Source organism: Misgurnus anguillicaudatus, chromosome 11, assembly GCF_027580225.2.
Source record: "Misgurnus anguillicaudatus chromosome 11, ASM2758022v2, whole genome shotgun sequence".
NCBI classification, from domain to species: Eukaryota; Metazoa; Chordata; class Actinopteri; order Cypriniformes; family Cobitidae; genus Misgurnus; species Misgurnus anguillicaudatus.
The window spans coordinates 21,442,890-21,468,846 of NC_073347.2; the positions used below are offsets into that span (position 1 = coordinate 21,442,890).

General features: G+C 38.9%; 1 protein-coding gene across 1 annotated transcript in view; it reads left to right on the plus strand.

Annotated features, from left to right (window-relative positions):
- The first annotated feature begins 2,664 nt into the window (after positions 1-2,664).
- The window catches only part of slc24a3 (solute carrier family 24 member 3), a 116,047-nt gene continuing 92,754 nt past the window's right edge, over positions 2,665-25,957 (plus strand). The window contains exon 1 of the mRNA XM_073873280.1: positions 2,665-3,253. Coding sequence (XP_073729381.1) covers positions 3,079-3,253 — 175 coding nt within the window. The 5' untranslated portion in view covers positions 2,665-3,078. The remainder of the gene's footprint in view (positions 3,254-25,957) is intronic.

The window sequence follows — 25,957 nt, forward strand, 5'->3', positions numbered from 1 at the left end:
CCTAGGGTTGCCATCCGTCCCATAAAATATGTCCATATTCAGTCACATATTTAGCAATCAATTATGCGTCCCTTATTGGACTACTCAACTAGTATATTATTCCATGTTTTCTCATTTGGTAAACATATAATTATTAAACTGTAAAAAAAATCCTTATTGCACTTACATTTTTTAGATGAATAAACTTGAATTTGCAATTAATTTAACTTTCTTGACTAGTGAGGATTTGGTATAAATTATAAAAAATAAAGTTGGAATAACTTAAGCATCTCTAATTTATAAATATATAAAATTTTAGTTTTAATGTAATTAATATTTACTATTTATAAAATGTTAATTCATATATTAACATTAACAATATATGTATATAAAACCTGTCCTATGCAATTTGTCATATTTTGAATTTTTTAGGTAAAAATTAGAGTCAACTACTTGTAAAGCTGTGTTGAATAAATTGGGAGGGGGGAACTGGGTGCCTTGGCGTAAATAAGTGTCCTTTATTTTGCAACAGTGAAAGTGGCAACCCTGCTGGCCCAAAATCCAGTTTAATCCAATGGACACATCACACACACTCCGTTTCTGACCATAAAATCTGCATTGTTGTCCTGGCAATGGCGTTAGGCACATAAGCCATGCAGTTGGAGCAGACTCAGTTGCTGATATAGTGCTGGCTAAAACAGAGCTCAATATTGACAAAAGGAACACAGCGCATCAAGCTACTGTCGGCCCCCTGCAGTGTTTTACATATTTTCGGAAGGAATCAAAATTTTGTAATAAATGAAAGCATGTCTTCGCATTTGCAAGTTTATAAAATGTTTAATATAAAAGCAAAACTTTAGTTTGCAGCAGTGTGGTTTTGAGGTTTGTTATGCTGACCCAAACCCAGAAATCATGCCTATACATGATTATCAGTCATGTGACCTTATACGTCATTCCAGTTGCCTGCCGCCATCTTGAGTACCTACCGAGTACTACTGTCTATAGCTAGCTTGCTACGATTTACAGCAAATTTTATATATTCTATGCATTAGATTCATATAGCCATAAATATGATGCATTTACATATCATGTCATAGAAAAAATAGCCATTGTGTCTAATGTCTTAGTCATCTCCACTGTAATTTTTATAATCAAAACAGATAACATGAAAAAACTGTAAATATATGTTGAACATAACAATACAAACTTACTTTATCCGAGCGCAGCTCCACAGTCCGGCGCAACTCTGCGACGCAGGTTTTATTTTTATACAGTCTGGTATTTTTGCACCTCGATCGTGCTCCTTATCCCCTTTTCCAAAACATTCTCAACACAAGTCATCTGCATTCGACGATCCACAATGGAGATTATATCTAACCTCTGGAGAGGTTTCTCAGCGGTTCTGTGAAAGGCTAGCCGACCTGTTATGCTACCAAAACAAAACATTCGGGTGTGCAGACTGTGCACCCATGTCTTTGCATGTGTAAGCAAAAGTACATTTTACCGACGTAAGTTGAATCCTTGTAATGTTTTCATGATTGGTTACTACCCCCATCAATCAAAACTTTGCTGGATAGACAATGGCTGGCTTCATTTTGGCTTCATCTAGTCAAAAGCGAAGGTGCGCAAAATGACACCTCGCTTACCCATTGTGCGCTTCCAGGACATTTTAACTTCTCAAACCTTATCTGATTGGACAAAACAGAAAAATTATGCTGAATATTCATTGGAGCAGTTTAACAAAGCAGGAAGAGATGCATTTTCAGTCATCGTGAAACATGATCGTAAACGCACATGTAAACAAAGGAGGATCTTGCGAGATTTTCCCCTATTTTTTTGTTGTAAATGTGGGATGCATTTTGAAGAGTGGACCCTTACGTTGCAATGTACGCTGACGTTTTTTGGATATGTCAGAAATGATCAGAACCATATGGCAAGATATGTTAGTACGAACATTAATATTAATATGGGGTCCGTCTGCATTTCGTTTAATCCTTTTCACTCCAGTGTATTGATGGCTAAAACAAGCTCAGAACATGACTCTTGAGTGTTTTAGCTTTCAAATAATGCAAAGTTTATGATGGATAAGTTTATTATAAAGTGTTACTGTGTTTGTTAAGCATTGTGTTAGATGCAAAGGTCATGGGTTCAGTCCCCACACACTAAAAAAAACTGAGTTTATATATGGATAAACCCAACTGCTGGGTTTAATGTAACCTATTCTAAATTTTCCAAACCCAAAATGCTGGGTTGTTTCTAGGTCAATTTAACCTAATGTTTTGATGACCCAAATATTGTGTGCAGACTGTAACACATACAGTACACGTGGAAAAACATGCAGCCTATAAATTGAATGCAGTGTAAGGTGCTTTTAATAAAAGTGTGCCAAATGCATAAATGCAAATGCACATGGGGCCTGTATGCACTTCATTGTCTTCATTTTAAATGATTTCAGTGTTTTTCTACACGCAGTACTTGAAAATATATTCATATTAGTTATATACATTCAGTGCATGAAATTTATCAACCAGCATCATTCTACCAATAGAGGGTGGCGATGAGCACACGGTTTTGTTTGTTAAAAATCAGACCATAGCTCCTCCTTTTAAACCACCAACAATTGTCCCCATTGTTCTTTTCCACCTATCTCTCTTCCTTCCTCTCTCAATGCATGAACTTCATGATAGTTCACCATTACAACAGCTGCGTTTCATCTCACTGTACGTTGCTTTCCAGTTTCTCTCTCTGTCTGGCTGTGTCCTCACTGGATTCACTTCCTTACTTTTACCCCTCCCTCTCACTCACTCACTCTCTCTCTCTCTCTCTTTCTCTCTCTCCTCCTCCTTTACATCCTCAATCTCTCAGCAGCAGTTTGTGTCCTGAGAGAACTGGCACCAAACTGACGCATCCATGGGTCGCGCGCAGCATCTTTATGTCTTTACGTTACAATTTGAAGTCATTCAAACATTAACAGCATCGATCCGCAGTGCGAACGAGTGAAATCGTTTCATTTTTTAGCTTTAAACACTCCCAGACAGTGTCAGTATCACGATATCGTTTTATATTTGTGAATAGTAATCATAGCGTCGAGTTATAGCGATGGATGGAGATACTTGTGTTCGCGTCTGGACTCGACCAATGCAAGTGATGCTCCAGCAGAAGAAGATCAAAGCGCGGAGGAAAAAACGCAAGGAGTTGTTCGGGGGACAGATGTGCTTCATGGGTCTGATGCTGCTCGCCGTGTCCGGCTTGTCCAGTTTGGTCGAGAATTCCGGTGAGTTTCGATTCAGGATTTGTCAGGAATGTGTGTTGGGAAAGGCGGAGGGGTTAATAAAGTTTTCCCCGCATTCTGAACTGTTATCACGGAGAATCATCCTTGCGCTCTTGGCGTAGCCTTTATAGTGAATTATTCCCAAACTCTTAGTTGTTTTGGACGAGAATCACACTTGCAATGTGTAATAGCGTATTGTTTACAAGACAAAGTTAGTTTTGTTAGTAAGGTTCTTCTGTTTATGTAAATGCAGTCATATAAAAACAAGAAATTATGTGAGCATGATTCTTTAAAACTTGAGAGTATGCTTGTCTAGATAGAAAAGGAAAAGTTTTGCTGAAGCAACTAAACATATACAATACAAACATGTATAAACTTGTAAACAAAAATTTGTCAATAGGCTATTAGGTTTTCCCTTAAACTGTTAATTTTGTATTTTCATATCAGATAGCTCAGTGTTTTATAGGTAAATAATGCTGACACTCTTAAGTGTTTCACTGTGAACATGATGTGGAATTTTATCTGAAGTGCAAATTTTATTTAGTTGGGCTCTCTGTTCATTTTCAGAGTAACTGCGGTCATGTTAGTGTATAGCCGTGATGTTGATATACAGTGAAAGGTTTTGAACATCTGTCTTTAATAACAGGCTGATCTGTCGCAGGGCAGTTTTCCCCAACAGTGCTGCTGAAGTTTGTGTTTGGATCCAGAAAATATAGGCTTGTAGTATCAATATTCAAAAACTGAATTGCATTTAACCCCACCACAAAAAGATTACATGAAACCATTGGTGAAACACATGTTTCCATTGCAAAAACACACCACATGAGATAAATTATTAGGGTTGAACACAAATTATTGTAAGCTAAAGTATTGGTGCATTGTGTCAGTCTTGTGGCTGACCTGTCAATCATTTGCTCATTTTATAATGTGTCTCAATTTGTCCGTTTTTTCAGTCATAAGAGTGGATTCACTAGCAGTGTCTAACACGTTAAACAATCCACTTACAGTAGTAAAAAGTCATATGTCCCATTCGCTTTATTTTTATGTTATGTGGCCAGCATTAGGCATTAGTACTGAGTGTTTACTGCGTTGTTAAAATTTGTAAAATATCGGTATAAAAGCCTACAATTCATATCAAAGCATTCTTATCATCAACTGTGTAAACTGTCCGCTCCCTGATGTGTGATACAACGCAATCTGATTCTGTCCACAGATAGTCCATCTGGTCATTTTTGTATCTGTGCAAAAATAATTACTCTTTATATTAATCTTACAGTTTTACGCATCCCTTTAAAAGCCATTAAGTATGCACGCATCTGTCATTGGTGCGCTCACATTACCCTGACATCATACAAAACAAAACGCATTCCCATATAATGCCTGCATGTTCACTTAAGGTCATCATAATTGAAAATAATCTTGTTGTATAACCATCTTAATAACCATCGTCATAAAGCTGTTGGATGACATAGATATGGGCATATATATTTCCATTTCCATTTTATAGAAGTTAATCTTTTGCAGTTATTATGCAAGAAAAGTAAGGTGGAGAAAGGGTGGAGATGGATGGGGAGAGAGATAATGCTTTGTCCAAAACCTAGTGAGCTACCTACTAGGGCTGTCACGATTATGAAATTTGGCTGACGGTTAATTGTCTAACAAATTGTGCCGATTAATTGCCTGTTTTAGGGCTTCGATGTTTAATTCTCATTGATTTTTTTTTTTTGTTAGTTCATGAAATAATTTTCACACATTGTTGTGATTATTTAAATTAAATATTTTGCAAGGTTTAACTGGCAGTAAATATTAATACAAATAACACAAATTTAAAAGTAATTATTTAATGAATATATATTCTCAAAAACTGAAAAACATATCCCTAAATTTGAAATTGCTGTTTTGGAAATGTAAGTTTTACTTGGCAATTCATATTGCTTATAAAAGTTTTTCAGCATTTCTTTAAATGCGTTTTTTTCCATTGTATTAAATGGCTTTGCAATGTATCGCATTACACTGTCAGTCAAGGAGCGCCATTAGATACGGTCTCATTTATACAGGCGCTGCAGCTCCCCCTTGTGTTTTTTAGCGAGAAATGCAATCATTGCGGTGATCTGAAATCATTGCGATGAGGTCAAACAATCACGATGAGATGATTATTTAATCATTGTGACAGCCCTACTACCTACAGAAGGAGGCACTCACGGGGGACAAAACATAATGTCCACACTCTTGATATAATTTACATTTATTAGCTCTTTTCACACATACAGTCTTTACTGGTAAATAACCATTTCGGTCCGTCATCATGATCATGTGTGATCAAAATCAGTAAATCAGTACTGGCAATTTTCCACTGTGAGAAGTTTTAACATTACCAGTAAATGACTGGAATGGTGCTATGTGTAAACAAAAAATAGATTACGGGTATAAGCATGTACATGGTAGAACCAGCCCAGTTACACGAAATTTCGTTATATAGTCACATATTTTTTAATTTCGTGATAATAGCACGAAAAAAGAATAAAAAAAATACGTGACTATATCACAAAACTTTGTGAGACTGGGTAGGGTAGAACGCACTGACTTTTAGCGCAGAACATGTGTTTTCACTGTTTAGGGAAGTTGAAGAAAGAGTTTAGTAGTTCCCTTTAAAGTCATTTAATATAATGTTGTTGGGTCAAAAACCGCATAAAAGTTGCAGATGAACAACACAGCCCAGTCTCACGAAATTTTGTTATATAGTCACGTAATTTTTTGATTCTTATTTTGTAATATTATCACAAATTTTCACATTTTTTCGTGATCGTATAAAGAATTCCTGTTTTCGTGTGATTATCACGTATTGGTTACTCAACTGTTTTGTCCTATAGACCCCTTCAAAGTTTGTAAACATTGAATGACTATCGGGTGCGCGCGCAGCATGGGGTCAAACTGTTCATACCATCCAGGCTTTATAATGTAATCTAACAGGGCTGAAAAATTATGACTTACCTCAAATGAAGTGAACACAACAAACACAAGCCTCTTTGATACTTGCATTGTCCCAGTCTGCACGTTAATTGCTTGCAGCTGCAGATGTTGTATTTTTTTGTTTTTGAGATTCTGCATGAATCGCGAAAACTTAACGAAAGACCTGGTGCGATTTTCACGGCCCACGACGTAAGTAGGCATTTTTGACGATACCGAATAATACGCAACTCTATCTGCTGTAATGGCTTTTCTGACCCTGACATGCGCAGTGGAAACTGCCTGTGACGTGAACCGTGAAGGGGTCTATTTTCTCTTACCATTGTCCCTTCAGTTTAGGATTAGATCCCTACCCAAACCCAACTCTAACCCTGACGCCAGGCGACATATGAAAAAATAAATCAGAAAAAATAGTATAAACCAATGTATAAGTGACATTCTAATGCAAGCACCAAATCTAACCCTAATCCGAAGCGACAATGGTTTAAAAATAGGAAAAAGCAGTTTAGTAACCAATACATGATAATCACACGAAAACAGGAATTCGTTATACGATCACGAAAAAACATGGAAATTCGTGATAGTATCACGAAAGAAGAATCAAAATTATGTGACTGTATCACGAAACCTCGTGAGACTGGGTAGAACAACAGCAGTTCAAACAACATATCGTCGCTGTCCGATGAAACTCACGCATGTCCAAAACGGTTACTTTTCAGAAAGTGAAAAAAAAACACCGTATATCAAAAGCAGTTGAATGTAGCGTTGTCATATTTGGTACGGCATATTTACATGTAACCATATTCTTGCCAGTGTAATGATATAATCCACATTTGACCAAAATTGAGTTTAAATGGACATGCGTGCATATTTTACAGTAACTTTGATCGATACGCGTTCTTCCGATCATTAATTAGAATGGCCAAGTCGCGTTTCGTATTGACAGATGAATACCCTCAGTTCATTAAATAGCCTACGTCTTAGTTAAATACGCTTACTTTGTTTAATATTAATTATACATTTATTAAATGTCTCTTGCAAACTATGAAGGGACAATGAATCAATACACTGACATGGTAATGCTAGACAGCAGGGGCGTCAGTTTGTGTTGAAAAGTGGTGGGGACAAAAGATCAGATAAAAACATTACTGCAGGACAGGAAAAATATTGAATAACGGCGCATCAAAAATGGGCATAGCGTAGGCTAGTCAACAACAAGAAAATAACGTTACTCAGCATAAAACCCTCAACAATGTCGACTGCACACATGTTACAGTCCCTGCAACACCAGCTCAACCGAACAGTGCCAAAGCACCATAGCGTAGAAAACAGCAGCGCTTTTAGTCAATGATTACAATGAATTTCATTACACATGTACAAGAAAACACATCATAAAAATACAACGCAACATATGTGACACTAGACCACAAAACCAGTCTTAAGCATCGCTTGATTTTTCAGAACATTTTAACCAAATAGGCTACTTTCAAAAAGTGGTGGGGACATCCCCAGCGTAAATAACACCAATTCTAGACAGATACTTTGTTTGCACAGTACTACCGTAATTAAGTCACTCACTCCTATATGTTCATCTGGCGTCCGGGGAAAACGTTTACCTCGATGAAGGAAAGTCATTGTCATGTTTATTCGGCTATATCCAGTGCTGAGCTTCGATGAAACTTTACGAGACCGGCAAGATGCTTCACAGGCGGAAGATATGTGGCGTGATTGACAGCTTTGACACCAAATGGGTATACGTGAAAATCAGATGACATGATTTCACAAGTTTTCATTGGCCATTTAGGTATGTGACGCATACTGTATACGGAAATGAACCTGGACATTCAATCTGTCGAAAAATCTCAATATCGGCAAAATGAACATACGATTTCATCGGACAGCGACGATATAAAAGTGAATTTCGAAATGGCAGCACATCAATACCTTTGATTCCCATTGGTTCTTGTGTATCACATGACTAGTCATATGTGTCATATAATGAACAAGAATTTCTGGTAATTTAATTGTAGTTTACCAGGATTGTTGTGTGAAAATGGCAATTGACATACTTGCGGCTGATTTAAATTTACATATTAGGGCAAATAGTAAATCTTCACCCCCACACACTCGGTGTGTCATTTTACAAAACACATCTGTAAACTCCTCAGCTCTCCTCAGTGTTTTCTTAAAATGAAGAGATGTTTATGTTAATGAGATTCCATTACGGTTTGGGATATTTCGTTAAGAGGCACCTGTTTATATGTGCAGCAAGGTAGCACGCTAGGTTTCAAAATAGAGCTTACGGCATGCAGGGAGTGCAGTGCCGAGCAAGATGCTGATATAAATTGACTGTTTTGTCAGTCACTGACTGCCCCTGACAGACATGCTGCCTGCATCTGGGCCTGCCAGCTTTCCCACAGTAGTCCAGCAGGCCAGCCTCTGAGCTTTTTATTGTTTTTCTGAGGTTATTTGCTTTGAAGCTCTTTGTTCTTTATTTATATATATATATATATATATTTACGTTATTTCAGTGGTTTCTTTTCATCATTTCTCCCAATTCTCTTCTCAATTATCTTTGTTTCTTACTAGCCTTATGTCTGTTTGACATCAATTAGTGTTCCAGACGCTCCCAGGTACATCCTGTTAACACACGCTGTCATCCGGAAGATGGACAGGGAGAAAATAAGTGAAAGTTTAAAACATGGATAATGTGTTAGTTTTCTGCTTAGCTGATTTATTGATTTGGAGGTAAAAAGCAGATTTTTGTTAGATATCAGGTTATTTTTTGCATGTAAACACACCCACTGACCATAAGCAGATGTGCTCATTCACACTTAATTTTGGGTGGACTTAAATGTTTCCAGCAGGAAATTAATAAAAAACCACTGATATGTGTGAAAATACTTCATTACTTCAGTATGGCTTAAACTTCAGAGAAACAGATCAAATGACATGTTTAAGTTTATTGTGCACACATATTGAACACATTCGCGTTTCTGTCAGTCTCTCATCTATTTTGTAACTCCTCATTCATTTGAAACTTCAGAGAAACATTAAACAACATATTTACTTATTGTGTATGATAGTGAATACGTGTTGTTCACTCACTCTGTCTCGTACAGTGCATGAATCCTCGTGTTCATTTATATAAACTTCAGAGAAACATATTAAACAACATAACTTACTTGAAAGCGAACCGTCGCGTTGCTCTCTCTCTCGTTCGTTCGCTCACTCGCTCTCTCTCTCTTGCACTAAGGTAAGGTTAATCCTTTAGAACGTTAATTCAATCTTTAGAAAGATTATTAAAACTACAAGTTATAAGATTGTAGGCTCCTGTTTGTGTTTGATGGAATACAAACGCGTCGTGCTGTCAGTCATACTTTCTCTCGGTCACTCTCACTCGAGATAGCATCATGATTGGATAGCGCAGTTGCAGGGGCGGTATCATTATAATGAGATCCCTTAGCTACGTCATGCGGGGAGCGAAATCCGCATGACCTATTTATTCACATGCTTGCAGAGAGAGCCTTACCAAAACAAAGTTACAGGGTTGCTATTTTTCATGTTTTCTGGGTTGGTAGAAGCACTGGGGACCTGATTATAGCACTTAAACACTGAAAAAGTCTGATTTTCATGGAATGTCCCCTTTAAATTCCTTACTTCAGATAAAGACTTGTTACTGTACAACCGAGACTGTCCTCCAAAAATAACGACCTCATAGGTTGTTTGTGCAAGCACCATATCACGACGTAAAGTGACGTATTAAGGGATTAGTGTCCTATAGCGGCAGCAGCTTATACAACCTGTTTTTACGTTTAGGTATTTGCATTATACATCAGATTAGACACATTTAATTTTATGAATTTGTAAATGTAGAAACGGTTTCATAAACATTTATGGTTTTAAAGATATTTTGGAGCATCTAACCCCACCCTCACCCTTACCCTAAACCCAACCACTTTTCAACCATATAAAACACGCAAGTACAGTCACAGGTATTTATTGCATAAAACGGTATAAAAGAGTTACAAACCATTCACGTTGCAAACCTTGCGTACTGAAGCCATACGATTACTTTATATAAATAACTCTGTGATCAAAACGCACAGTCAGATCTCATTCAAACATAAACGTAGTCGGTCACAAGAGCCAATAGCGCTTTACATTCTTAGCTAACGTAATGATGCAATCGGTCACGAGACACACAAGAGCCAATGCCTTTTCACAATCATAGTTGAGGTATCATCAAAAAATTGATTGTTTGACCTCGGTACACTTGGAATATATTAATTACATTTTTAAAAAGTTGTGACTGTTTTGTATGCTGTGTTTATATCATATAATAATTAAATGTGTTTGTTATTTGTCATAAAGGCCTGAATAGTTTAATGTGTAATAAATTACTATTATCCTGGCGGTTTAAATTGAAAATCTTATCCCAGTACATGTCATCATAGCAAAATGATACCACAAAATATCATTTTATACCCTAATATATTAAGTTTCACCTGCTGCCGGTAAGCACTAATTTAGTAAATGCATCTATTGGTTGTATTTGGTGAAATGGACAAATGACCAAAGCAATCGTATGGGTTGGAGAATAGGTTGGTACATCCAAAGTGTCAATGCTTTGTGTCCTCATTGTGACCAGTGAATCTTTACATTTGAAACGCTTGCTTGAAACGTACCTATACTATACTCTTTAAAATAAATGCATTAAATTTAAGCCACATGACACTCCAGCAGTCCCTGAATAACTTCTTATGTTTAAGAAAAGCTGTTTATATGAGATTTTGAGATTTGTCAGGTTTCTTGCAGGCAGTGATGTCACCACTTATTGTCACCTTGTAATTCAAAATGCTGGCGGAAATGAAAAAAGTAACCTGTACATTTTCAGTTTTGCAGTTGGAGCAGACTTTGAAGCGTTACTTGATTACGTTGATGACGTTAATCTATTACACACGGAGACATGCGCACATAACCAAAACTGGCACAGTAATTTACATGCAACACAAAATCAGGGTAATGCGCTGAAATCTACCTGTGCTCATCGTCTTTCGCTTAAAGGCGGAGTCCATGATGTTTGAAAGCCAATGTTGATATTTGAAATCACCTAAACAAACAAGCCCTACCCCAATAGAATCTGGACCTTCTGTTGATAGACCCGCCCCACACATACGCAAACCGGCATTTGATTTGATTTGATTGGCTATAAGTGTGTTTTGGTAGTCGTCCCGTCTCCTTTTCCAACGCGTTATTCAAACATCGTGGACTCCGCCTTTAAGCCATTTATGACTTTTAACCGATATAAGAAAACTATTTAGTTTTTGAACACAAGAACACTTTATATGTTAATGCTTTCTAAAAAAACACATCTGATTCAAGGTCAGGTAACCCCAAATCCTATGCACGTCTTTCTTAAGACCAATTAGTCAAGCTATGCACAGTAACCTTCTGAACACTGGCAGAAAGTAATTTACTAATCTGTTAAAGCGACATCTAATAACCTGCATGTGGGATTCAGTGGCCAGAGATCTGTAACCAGAGCGCTGTTATCCCACAGATATTTCACACATACTTCAAACGCTTCATTTGTCTGTGCAGTATAGAATTACCATTACAGCACTGATCCATCTCAAGTCATCCATCTGGGACTAGCTTGCTGTCAGACTGGTGGCCCAGCTTGGTGTAAAACTAGCTAAAATAATGAAGTGCTCTGCTGCAAATGGAGACTAGATAAAGAGTGGGCCAGTGTGGATGATAAATGAGGTAGTCAAAAGAGAAAGAGAGAGAGACGGTCAAGAACAACAACAGGTAACCCTACTTTGAGAAACCATGTACAGAACAGAATGCTGGTGTTACAAAATGTTCTATTAAAAGTTAGACGTTGTAAGATCATGATTTTTCTGTAAGGGAATATATAGACTCATTGTGCCATTGACTAAATGTTTTTGTCAGCTGTTAAAAATACTGACTCTGTGGTTTCTTATTGGTTGGACTGGTGAATAGAGGTTGGGATGCTGTTGTCTAGGGCACTTTCAACTACAAAAGCCAGCCTGCTTACACACACCAGACCAACCTCCCTAGTGCCTTCGACAGCTACACTAATCATTTTTATAATAGAGATTGAAACATCTCTGCAAGTTGAACTTGAGTCCTGCCGCTAAATATATGCAGCACAGACTGGTTCTGCACAGTTGCTGATATACATTCAGAATTGATCAAAATCATCCAGTCATTTGATCAATTGTGAAAAGCAAATAATGGCTCATCTTTTAAAGCATCACAGTTGGCAATTCAGCTTCTCTTTAAATGCTGATTACAAAATTACATCACAGTCTAAAATTAAATCAAGACTCAATAAAGTAAATCTGCCAAGCCTAAATAGTGGGCGCTGTATATATTTTAAAGGTTTAACAGCATTTAATCTATCTAATAAGGGTAATTTTTTTATATAATAGATGAATGCACACTTTAAATCTTCTCATTATTTTTTGGTGGTCTGTTTATTAAAATATATAATGAGGAGATGCTTATCAATCTGAACTTACCTTTGAAAGAGAGAGTCTTTATTGGACAATCTCATGATAGGTGTGTGTGTTCATATTATGCACTGTTCAGACCACCAGCGACTTTCTCGCCTGTCTCTTTCAATGAGGTCGTTAGGAGGCTTCACTCTCACTGGTAGTCGAAAGTTGCTCATGCATTAACAGGGTTAACAGGAAAATTTGTTAGTTAAGGTGGTAGGGTTGGGCGGGTGTTTGTTGTTTGGGGCGTGGCAATCAAAGGGGGGCGTATGCGTCATGATGAAAATTAAAATATTTTAATAAAATAAATAAATAAAATATTTATTTTTAAAACACTGAAATAAAACTTAATTTTGAAGAAACTATGACTAAAAATGAACACATACTAGATTATTAATGAATTAAATGTTTTTACCTCTAACGGGAATAGCTGCGTGATGAAGTGAAACTAAAGGGTTAATAAACACAAAATAAAGCAGATGTTGTAGAACGTCTGGCGAACGATGATAGATAGCGCCAAAATGGTAAAATGTGGTGCGCGTGCACGCTCGCGGTGTGAATCGTATCTGCGCTATTCTCCAAGATGTTTTATCAACTGGCTAGTTATCCTCCAGACAGTGATGGTCCGGACCACGTCTTTCTCATTTCGGCCGTGTGGCGAGCGTCCCCGCTCGTGGTGTTATGCACGTATGCGCTATTCTCCAAGATGCACTTGACGGCCTGTTGTGCAGCTAATTTTTTTTTGGGACGACCTAGTTAAGGCGGTAGGGTTTCCAAGCTTAGGCGGGCCGCCTTAAATGAAATATGCTGCGGGAAACCCTGATTAAGTTAAACTTATCTCAACTATATCACATCGCTGGACACAGCCACTTCCCCATAGCGTTGTACTGATAGACGATAGTATCGTTTATCGACGATCGTCAGACATATCGCCAATAGCCGGCTTTCATGACGATAGTTGGCGATAGTTATTATTATTATTATTATTATTATCATAGTTTCACATTAACATGCGCATTGGATTCTTTTCCTCGCATGAGAGGGTTTGTGGGCTTTACTTTGCGCGAGAGATTTTGTAACTTAATGCCCACGTCTTACTCTTGCTCGGACCTGAATGCGCACGGCATGGACTCCTTCTAGCACCTGAACTTTTAATGCACATGATTCGGACTCTTCCATGCACATGAGCTCAGGGCCGGAGTGGGGCCACTTTTCAGCCCGGGAGTTTCAGGCCCAAGACCGGCCCACGTTTTCCATGCTGGAATTCCAAATTAGCACTTTTGACAAATTGGATAAATGAAGCAACAGTTCAGTACTTACTGTACTTGTGTGTAGTTTCAACAAATAATGTAAAGGTTATATATTAATTAAATAATAATATACTTATTCACTACAAAAAATTATTAGTAATTAAAATAAAATAATAATAAAAAGTAATTTTACTGCATTAAAAAGCGCCTGGGTTTTAATGACGCGCTCAAATTAATGGCATCAGTTTTAAGAAGGTTGCGGTCATGACAGTGTTGCCCTTGCTCCTTTTTTGTCCACCAATCAAGTCACCTGTCATAAATAAGTAAAAAATGAACAAATAAATAAATGAGTAAACTACTGCCCCGCCCCCCAGTACTATTGTGTATCGTCGATCTCACAGGCTGACGATAGGACGATCTCAAAATGGGGCATATCGCCCAACAGTACTTCCCAATCACTGTTGCTTATGTGGCACTGTTGCCAAGCTTTCATTGAAATCATGATCGCTCTCCCACTGCTAATTGCTGGCGGTCTGAACGGGGCTTTAGTGTGTGTTTGTTTCTTCCTCAGTCATCTCTTTTTTAGCATGTTTACTGTCACATGCAACCCCATTTACAGTACTTTAATGTGGTGTAACCTTGAGTTAAACATATTAAACAAAGTGAGGATGGGACTTGGTTACATTCATATGGAAATCTGTGCATCTAAAATAGTTTTCCATACCAGAATGTAAAAAAACAGAAATGCGAGTTTGTTAAAGCGATGCAAAATATTTGGTTGTTGCTCAACATCATCCAAGCCTGTGTGGTCAATTAAAGTGACATTAGTGAAAGAGGTTTAAGAGTAACCGATTTGCATTATGTTTTGTATGTTAGACTACTGTTTAAATTTGAAATAGCATGCCCTTATGAGTCATTCACACGAAGACAGAGTCCATTTTGATTTCATCTTGAGGTCAGTATTACAACAGGAGGAAAAAGATCTCAGTACTTACTCAGTACTGTAATTAACGTAAAATATCAAATCCCCCAACAGAACTTCCCTAATTCATACAGTGGTTGTATTTTAGGCTAATAATAGTCTTTTATGGCATACAAAAGACACTTTCGTTTGGATGGAAGCAGATGGAGCATATGACATGGTAAAAAAGAGATGGAAGCCCCTCCCGGGCCACTCTATATGGCTCTCCCGCATAGGTCATTATTTCAGGGAGGAAGAGGCGCCCTACATACCTTTTCTCTCTCTCTCTCTCTCTCTCTCTCTCTCTCTCTCTCTCTCTCTCTCTCTCTCTCTCTCTCTCTCTCTCTCTCTCTCTCTCTCTCTCTCTATATATATATATATATATATATATATATATATATATATATATATATATATATAAGAGGTGTGATTTATGATGCCCATATTCTCTACCTTTCTAACATTTGTCGTGCAGTAAAAGAGTATCAGGCCCTGTATTGCATCTGTTTATAAAGTTTGCAGAAACCAGGATCATTCTGAGTAAATCAAATGCATTGCACATCTTGGCAGAAAACAGCAAGACCTCCGAACATCTAGAGAGGCTCTGCCCAGTCAGCAAGTGAACGGATTGCACACAGATGTTTGGAATATTTTAGATGTACGGAGATGAAAACCAGCCACGCATTGTAATGTATTGAGGACAATCATGTTATGCGGGCACTGTGAAAGAGTGACCTGCCAAAAATATTATGTGCTGAAAAAATATGTTCTGCATTTTTCAGACATTGCTGATTTTTTTCACAGTTGGAGGGATTAACCACGAGGGTTTAATGTCATCGAGTCTGATCAGCTGTTTCTCTTTCGGTGCTGAGTTGTATGCTTCTCTTATGACTAACCCTTGGCTATGTATTGGGTTAGATTGATGACACTAGTTCTAGTGCACTTATATATTGCGGTTCTTGTGTTGTTCTAACTGCTTCTATTGTTTACCTCATTTGGACAAAAGCGTCTGCTAAATGACTAAATCGCCCTGTGACTTCTTTTTTCGAGGGCACTCGATGCGAAGTTGGTCACAACATGTATGTAGCCGTCATGTGTGGTTCCTTTTCTCAAAATATGTGTTCTGCGCATCTAGAGATCCTGTGTGCATCACGTGTCTTGTCAAAATAAGTGCCTGCTGCAGATGCGTCTAAAGGGTTTATGATCAAAGAGACGCTCGCGTTTGCCAGATACTCGCAAATAATCTCATGCGTAATCAGAGTTTACTGTTAAGGGAGTGTCTTGCGTGTATTTTGTGAACGTGAGCGTCCCTTTTATCATAAACGGTTTTGATGTGTGTACAGCAGGCACTTATTTTGACAAAGCATGTGATGCACATGGTTTACATGACACAACAAACACATATTTTGAAAACGCAAGCAACACACATGACACTCCGAACACTTATTTTGAATTAGCGTCCCTCGGATGAGCAGTCACGAGCCGCTACTGACTCTTTGTCTGTTGCACTTATAGTATTTGCGTGAATGATTGAGGAAAGACTTAGTTGACCTGTATCACCAATGTAGTACATCAGAGCTCTGTCCACAAGGCTACAGGTCCATTTTAAAACTGTTTAAGTGATTTTCTTTGCATTGTGATTCTTAGTAGGACTGTACACATTGATAGAAATATTTTCCATGTTGGTTTATATGCAACTGGTGTCTGCTTAATTTATGCAATAGAGCGTCTTTGGTTGAACTTTGGTTGAAATAACAATCTGCGTCTAAGAGCTTATTTTCTCCGATTTGGATAGACATTCACCTGGGCTAAGAAGGCAAGAAGAGCTGGTTAGCTTTTAAATAGACTGTTTTGTATCAAACGTGAGCCGACTATAACAAAAGTCCTTTTAAGAACAACGCCTGGTCTTGGTAAAGAAAACGCAAAGTCTGTCTCAAAGACAATTTCATTCTTTAACGGTTGATGATTGGCTCTTTTACTGGGAGGCATGGCTAGAGTGGACATTTTGACCTTTGTGATCTACCCCATTTATATATATACAATACCAGTGACACATCTTGTTAATATTCAACCCAGTATCACGAAATTCGTACCTATAGTCACGTAAATTTGTGAGTCTTTTCCGTGACACTGACACGTTTTTCCGCCTTTTTGCATAAACATGTCACGCATTTCTGTTTAAGTGTCACTATCTCGTATTTGTTACTCAACTGTTTTGTCCTATTTTCTTACCATTGTTGCTTCGGTTTAGGGTTAGATTTACATAAAATGACATCCTTACCCAAACCCAACTGTAACCCTATGCCAGGTGACAATGGTATAAAAATCATAAAATATAAAAAATAAATCATGATAAAAAGGTATAAACAAATACTTAAAGTGACTTCCTAACGCAAGCACCAAATCTAACCCTAAACTGAAGCGTCAATGGTTTATAAAAAATGGAAAAAACTGTTGAGTAACAAATACGTGACAGTGACACGTAAACAGAAATGCCTGACATGTTCACGCAAAAAGGCGGAAAAACGTGTCAGTGTCATGGAAAAGACTCACAAATTACGTGACTATAGGTACATAATTTCGTGATACAGGGTTAATATCTTTGTTATAATGCAGTGCGGTGCACATTGCTAGTGAGGTTACTGTATGAGAAGGTAGCTCATTGGTTTTCAAACATGGTTTCTTATTATTCAAATGTGCTTTTCTAAAAGCCACCTATGCTTACAATATTAAAATCCACTGGAAAAGAATAATGAGTTCTAAGCTTTTAATCTTTTAACTGTTTTGAATTTATATAAGCCCTTGTTTGATATTCTGTCTGATTACATAAAGCTAACGTTGAATCATATTAAAAGGACAGATACTGGTTTGAAACATACAGAGGAATTAAATTCTAAGCTAAGATATATGTACTTTGTGAGATAAAGACCTTTGAAGATCATCGATGCATCATCTAATCTAACTAACATATATAACCTTGACTAAATCTTGAAGTTTAGCCTGGAACAATAGACCAAAATTGAACTTAAACACAACAGTGTGTGAAGCTGGTAAATACCCTTAAAAAGTCCTTAATGTAATGTAATTCTGTGTGGTATGCCAAATAGTGCATGGACAAGATGTGTCATGTTTCACAATGTTTATACTTGACCCTGGGTTAGTAATTAATCTTCAATATTCTGGTTTCAAGATTTCACGTTGTACACCCTGGGTTAATGTACTTTGCATAATTATAAGGTCAGTAGCATTGATTGGATGAATACAGATCGTGTCGAGCACTCAACCCATTTTTTATAGCTGCTTGTGCATCTATGAAAATGTCACCATGTAAATCCACTGCAGCTCCATCACCTGAAACGTATGCAGTAGAAGCAAAAACTAATAACACGATCTCTTCCTAACATCAGAGTTAATGCATTCAACGTCAGTGTTTGTTCATTTTTATATTTATCCCAGTCAGATGATGAACCTACTAGGGATGTTCATTTCAGTTAATTGTCCCGACCGACAATAGCAGCTTGTTTACCGAACATTAACCATTAATTTGTAAGATTTTAATATTAAATTGTCATTGAGTAAAATATAGTTGACGGTTGTCTGTGACCTGGTAAAACATTACAAACATTTTATTTAATCTGACTGTGCAAACAGCAGCAAAAGATCAACAACAGAACCAGGATTCATACATTATCAAATTTCACGCAACATTACATCCTTAGTCCAAGGGATTAATATCCAAAGAGGGCAGATTGTATCTTTTTCATCTATCAGAGTGGCCATTTCTAAAGCATGACACGTTTCAAAAAGTTTTGCTTTTGCGTCTTTTTTCTCTGTTTGTGCAAAAAGAGAGATGTTTATGGTAAGGGTCTAGAACAGAGGCGATCAGCAAAGGTTGATCCGTAAGTGTGCGAGAAAGCCATACTCAAGCATGAACACATATGCCTTACAAATTATTTCTCATACAAATGATTACTTTACCAGAACGTCAAGGCAATAATATTAATAATATAATAATAATATAATAATATTTGCGCAATTTACAGGCCATTCACAAATTAAGGATAGAAAAGTGGCACCATTCTATGGTCGACACTCACTGTGCATTAATAATTTTTTTCTTTTAACTGATATATTAATCAGGCATAAATTCTTATGTATGGTTAATGGGTTAACCAGCAAATGTGAACATCCCTAGAACCTACATAGTGTTTCTGTTACTGTTCAAAGTGGATAAATATTTAATGAAATATTAATCATAAATTGGTTGTCTGTTAAAGAGCCCTATTAGCTTTGGGTAGCTCCGAGTTAAACAGTGTGAAAGTAGATGTAACAGGGTTACTTTAATGAAAGCGAAGAGAAGGGGAATCCATATGCAAAAGGTGTTTATTGTAAAATCCCAATAAGGGCCAGCAAACAAATCCAAAGGTAAATCCAAATCAAAATCCAAAGACAGGCACAATATCAGGGCAGGCGGCAATCAGGCATTAAATCCAAAACACAGGCAGAAGTCAAAAACACAGGCAGATCCAGGTAACAGATAAACAGATTAAACAGAACAGAATACAGGCAGGATAAACAGACAGGATGTGGCGATGTAATAATCAGCCAGGAGCAGGTGAACAGGATGTGACTTATATACAAGAACAAACAGGAAGTGTGAAGTGAAACATGGCAGGATGTATATCAAAATAAAAGCCAGAACAGAAAAGGATGTCAAAATATAAGTCCAAAATACAAAAATACACAGAATACAAGAAAACACAGAACAAAACCTTACAGTAGAGGTGTTATTGTTGATATTAAAAGTATGAAGATTGTTGAAAAAATGATGTAATCAAAACAATCAGACATATATGATTGAAGAAGTTAATCTTTGGTTAACTTATGATTCACATTCTTACTGTGGCCATATATTCACATCTTTTTGTGATCTTAGTAACTTTAAAGGTGCCATATAGAAACTGTCTTTACTAGGGATCGACCGATTTTTCAGTGCCAATGCCGATACCGATACTGCTTTTTCTTACTCAATTTACATCATAAAAATTATGTAAAAAAATGGCATGTTGTTGAAAAGTGATGTCATTATTATGTTGGCTTGAGAAAGCCAACATACTGTTGTTGCACTTAAACTTATTATTATTATTATTATTAGTGGTGCTTGCATTTATGCAAGGCATCACTATTACTATTGCTCAGGGATATTATTATTATTATTAGTGGTGCTTGCATTTATGCAAGGCATCACTATTATTATTGCTCATACTTATTTTTATTATTATTCTTATATCTGGACAAAATTTCGGCGCGTAACTCGTCCCGCACGGTTTGTCATAGTCCCATGAATGAGGGCTCAAATCGACCGGTTTATTGAGGAATAGTGTGCTATATCTTTTTTAAGCGATCGGGTGCAAGATTTCCGAAAGGGGGGCAAAAAACCACCCGAAAAATCCCATTGACTTAACATTGCACCGATCTTTGACGTGTCATAGCTCCGCTCGAGGATTTTGTACAAACATGTGAGTTACATTATTTGAAGAGGGTGGTAGGCTCTCTAAGAACATACATCATAATGGGGTGTAAGTTGTACCCCTGGGGTGTAAGAGGCACCCGAAAATTCCCATTGACTTATAATGGGGCAGGAAACATGCCCATATAAGGGAATAAAAAAGTTCCAGATGGGATATCTTTGCTTTACAGTGTCGTAGAGATAAGTGGGTGGGCTCATTTTTCTCGGGCATCCAATCAGTCTCTCAGGATCATCCCAGAGCTATTAAGCCACGCCCCTAGCAACAATTTTGGGCACCCTAGCAACATCTCCCATAGACTGCCATCATAAAATGCCCAGATGGATATCTTTGCACCACAGTGTCATAGAGACATGGGGGTGGGCTCATTTTACTCAGGCATCCAATCAGTCTTTCAGGATTCTTACATAGGTATTAAGCCACGCCCCTAGCAACCACTTTTGAGCACCCTAGCAACATAAAATTCAAACAGTTATATCTCGGCATCCGAACATCGTAGAGACACGGAGGTTGGACCGTTTGACTCGTGACTCAGAGTGTAATCACTATGGGATGGCAATTTTTTCCCTAGCAACCAAATACAGTACCCTAGCAATAGAGTAAACAAAGCCTTTTATCTCCGCATCAAAACATCGTAGAGACACGGGGGTTGGACCGTTTGACTCGTGACTCAGTGTGTAATCACTATGGGATGGCAATTTTTTTCCTAGCAACCAAATACAGTACCCTAGCAACAGAGTAAACAAAGCCTTATATCTCCGCATCAGAACATCGTAGAGACACGGGGGTTGGACCGTTTGACTCGTGACTCAGTGTGTAATCACTATGGGATGCCAATTTTTTCCCTAGCAACCAAATACAGTACCCTAGCAACGGAATAAACAAAGCCTTATATCGCCACATCAGAACATCGTAGAGACATGGGGGTTGGATCGTTTCACTTGCGACTTGGAGTGTAATCACCAATGGATGCCATTTTTCCCTATAGCAACCAAATACCCTAGTAACCAAATTAACAAAGCCTTATATCTCCACATCAGAACATCGTAGAGACACGGGGGTTGGACCGTTTGACTTGTGACTCGGAGTGTAATGACTAGTGGATGACAATGTTCTCCCTAGCAACCAAATACAGTACCCTAGCAACCGAATAAACAAAGCCTTATATCTCTGCATCAGAACATTGTAGAGACACGGGGGTTGGATCATTTTACTTGTGACTGCGTGTAAAATCACTCTTAGAATATTTTGTCCCCCGAAATTTGCCACGGCAAGCACCACTTCACATTTTCTTCAGTTATTATTATATCTTTATTCTTATGTCTGCACAAAATTTCGGCGCGTAACTCGTCCCGCACGGTTTGTCGTAGAGCCATAAAAGAGGGACCAACTTGACCGGATTGTTGAGGAGAAGTGGGCTATATCTTTTATAAGCAATCGGGTGCAAGGTTTTCGAAAGGGGGGCGAAAAACCACCCGAAAAATCCCATTGACTTAACATTGCGCCGAACTTTGAAGGGTCATAGCTCTGCTCGAGGATTTTGTAGGAACATGTGGGTTACAACATTTGAAGAGGGTGGTAGGCTCTTTAAGAACAAACATCACATTGGGGTGTAAGCTGTACCCCTGGGGTGTAAGAGGCACCCGAAATTTCCCATTCAAAGTCAATGGGCGAAAATCCCATAGACTTAACATTGCGAAAAACTTTGACGGGTCATAGGTCCGAGCGAGGATTTCGTAGAAACATGTGGGTCAAAACAATTGAAGAGGGTGCTAGACTCTTTCAGGACGTCCCCCACAATGGGGTGTAAGTTCACCCTAGCAACCATTTTGGGCACCCTAGCAACCTATCCCATAGACTGCCATTATAAAATGCCTAGATGGATATCTTTGCACCACAGTGTCATAGAGACATGGGGGTGGGCTCATTTTACTCAGGCATCCAATCAGTCTCTCAGGATCCTTAAAGCCTTACTAAGCCACGCCCCTAGCAACCACTTTTGAAAACCCTAGCAACATAAAATTCAAACAGTTATATCTCGGCATCAGAACATCGTAGAGACACGGGGGTTGGACCGTTTTACTTGTGACTACGGGTGTAACAATTGGGCACATCATTGGCCACTCCCAGGCCACGCCCCTAGCAACCAAATTTGAGCACCCTAGCAACCGAATAAACAAAGCCTTATATCTCCGCATCAGAACATCGTAGAGACACGGGGGTTGGACCGTTTGACTCGTGACTCGGCGGGTAATCACTAGTGGATGCCATTTTTTTCCCTAGCAACCAAATACAGTACCCTAGCAACAGAGTAAACAAAGCCTTATATCTCCGCATCAGAACATCGTAGAGACACGGGGGTTGGACCGTTTGACTCGTGACTGGGAGGGTAATCACTAGTGGATGCCATTTTTTTCCCTAGCAACCAAATACAGCTCCCTAGCAACAGAGTAAACAAAGCCTTATATCTCCGCATCAGAACATCGTAGAGACACGGGGGTTGGACCGTTTGACTCATGACTCAGAGGGTAATCACCAGTGGATGCCAATTTTCCCCCTAGCAACCAAATACAGTACCCTAGCAACAGAGTAAACAAAGCCTTATATCTCCGCATCAGAACATCGTAGAGACACGGGGGTTGGACCGTTTGACTCGTTACTCAGAGTGTAATCACTAGTGGATGCCAATTTTTCCCCTAGCAACCAAATACAGTACCCTAGCAACAGAGTAAACAAAGCCTTATATCTCTGTATCAGAACATCGTAGAGACACGGGGGTTGGACCGTTTGACTTGTGCCTTGGAGTGTAATCACAAGTGGATGCCAATTTTTGCCCTAGCAACCAAATACAGTACCCTAGCAACAGAGTAAACAAAGCCTTATATCTCCGCATCAGAACATCGTAGAGACACGGGGGTTGGACCGTTTTACTAGTGACTCGGCGTTTAATCACTAGTGGATGCCAATTTTTTCCCTAGCAACCAAATACAGTACCCTAGCAACAGAGTAAACAAAGCCTTATATCTCTGCATCAGAACATCGTAGAGACACGGGGGTTGGACCGTTTGACTCGTGACTCGGAGGGTAATCACTAGTGGATGCCATTTTTCCCCTAGCAACCAAATACAGTACCCTAGCAACAGAGTAAACAAAGCCTTATAACTCCGCATCAGAACATTGTAGAGACACGGGGGTTGGATTGTTTTACTTGTGGTATGGAGTATAAACATATACTGTCCCCCGAAATTTGCCACGGCAAGCACCACTTCACATTTTCTTCAGGAAATGTACCTATCTAGTTATATTTTATTCTTACATCTGCACGTTTTTTCGGCACCTAACTCGTCCCGCACGGTTTGTCGTAGACCCATGAAAGAGGGCTCAAATCAACGGGCTTATTAAGGACACGACTGCTATGACTTTTATAAGCGATCGGGTGCAGGATTTTCGAAAGGGGGGCGAAAAACCACCCGAAAAATCCCATTGACTTAACATTGAGCCCAACTTTGACGAGTCATAGCTCCACTCGAGGATTTTGTAGAAACATGTAGGTTACAACATTTGGAGAGGGTGGTAGACTCTGTAAGAACATATATCACAATGGGGTGTAAGTGTTACCCCTGGGGTGTAAGAGGCGCCCAAAAGTGCCCCAATGAAAAGTCAATGGGGGATTATCCCATAGACTTAACATTGCAAAAACTTTGACGGGTCAGAGGTACGAGCGAGGATTTTGTAGAAACATATGGGTTACATTATTTGAAGAGGGTGGTAGACTCTGTAAGAACATGGATCACATTGGGGTGTAAGTTGTACCCCTGGGGTGTAAGAGGCACCCGAAATTTCCCATTGACTTATAATGGAGCAGGAAACATGCCCATATAAGGGAATAAAAAAGTTCCAGATGGGATATCTTTGCTTTACAATGTCGTAAAGACAAGGGGGTGGGCTCATTTTACTCAGACATCCAATCAGTCTATCAGGATATTCCCAAAGCTTTTAAGCCACGCCCCTAGCAACCACTTTTGAGCACCCTAGCAACATAAAATTCAAACAGTTATATCTCTGCATCAGAACATCATAGAGACACAGGGGTTGGACCGTTTGACTCATGACTCGGAGTGTAATCATTATGGGATGCCAATTTTTCCCTAGCAACCAAATACAGTACCCTAGCAACAGAGTAAACAAAGCCTTATATCTCCGCATCAGAACATCGTAGAGACACGGGGGTTGGACCGTTTGACTCGTGACTCGGAGTGTAATCATTATGGGATGCCAATTTTTTCCCTAGCAACCAAATACAGTACCCTAGCAACAGAGTAAACAAAGCCTTATATCTCCGCATCAGAACATCGTAGAGACACAGGGGTTGGACCGTTTGACTCGTGACTCAGAGTGTAATCATAATGGGATGCCAATTTTTTCCCTAGCAACCAAATACAGTACCCTAGCAACAGAGTAAACAAAGCCTTATATCTCCGCATCAGAACATCGTAGAGACACGGGGTTTGGACCGCTTGACTCGTGACTTGGAGGGTAATCACTAGTGGATGCCAATTTTTTCCCTAGCAACCAAATACAGTTCCCTAGCAACAGAGTAAACAAAGCCTTATATCTTTGCATCCGAACATCGTAGAGACACGGGGGTTGGACCGTTTGACTCGTGACTCGGAGGGTAATCACTAGCGGATGCCATTTTTTCCCCTAGCAACCAAATACAGTACCCTAGCAACAGAGTAAACAAAGCCTTATATCTCCGCATCAGAACATCGTAGAGACACGGGGGTTGGACCGTTTGACTCGTGTCTCAGAGGGTAATCACTAGTGGATGCCATTTTTTTCCCTAGCAACCAAATACAGTACCCTAGCAACAGCGTAAACAAAGCCTTATATCTCCGCATCAGAACATCATAGAGACACGGGGGTTGGACCGTTTGACTCGTGTCTCAGAGGGTAATCACTAGTGGATGCCATTTTTTTCCCTAGCAACCAAATACAGTACCCTAGCAACAAAGTAAACAAAGCCTTATATCTCCGCATCAGAACATCGTAGAGACACGGGGGTTGGACCGTTTGTCTTGTGACTCGGCGGGTAATCACTAGTGGAAGCCATTTTTTCCCTAGCAACCAAATACAGTACCCTAGCAACAGAGTAAACAAAGCCTTATATCTCCGCATCAGAACATCGTAGAGACACGGGGGTTGGACCGTTTGACTTGTGACTCGGCGGGTAATCACTAGTAGATGCCAATTTTTTCCCTAGCAACCAAATACAGTACCCTAGCAACAGAGTAAAAAAAGCCTTATATCTCCACATCAGAACATAGTACAGACACTGGGGTTGAACCTTTTGACTCGTGACTCGGAGGGTAATCACTAGTTGATGGCAATTTTTTCCCTAGCAACCAAATACAGTACCCTAGCAACCGGATAAACATAGCCTTATATCTCCACATCAGAACATCGTAGAGACA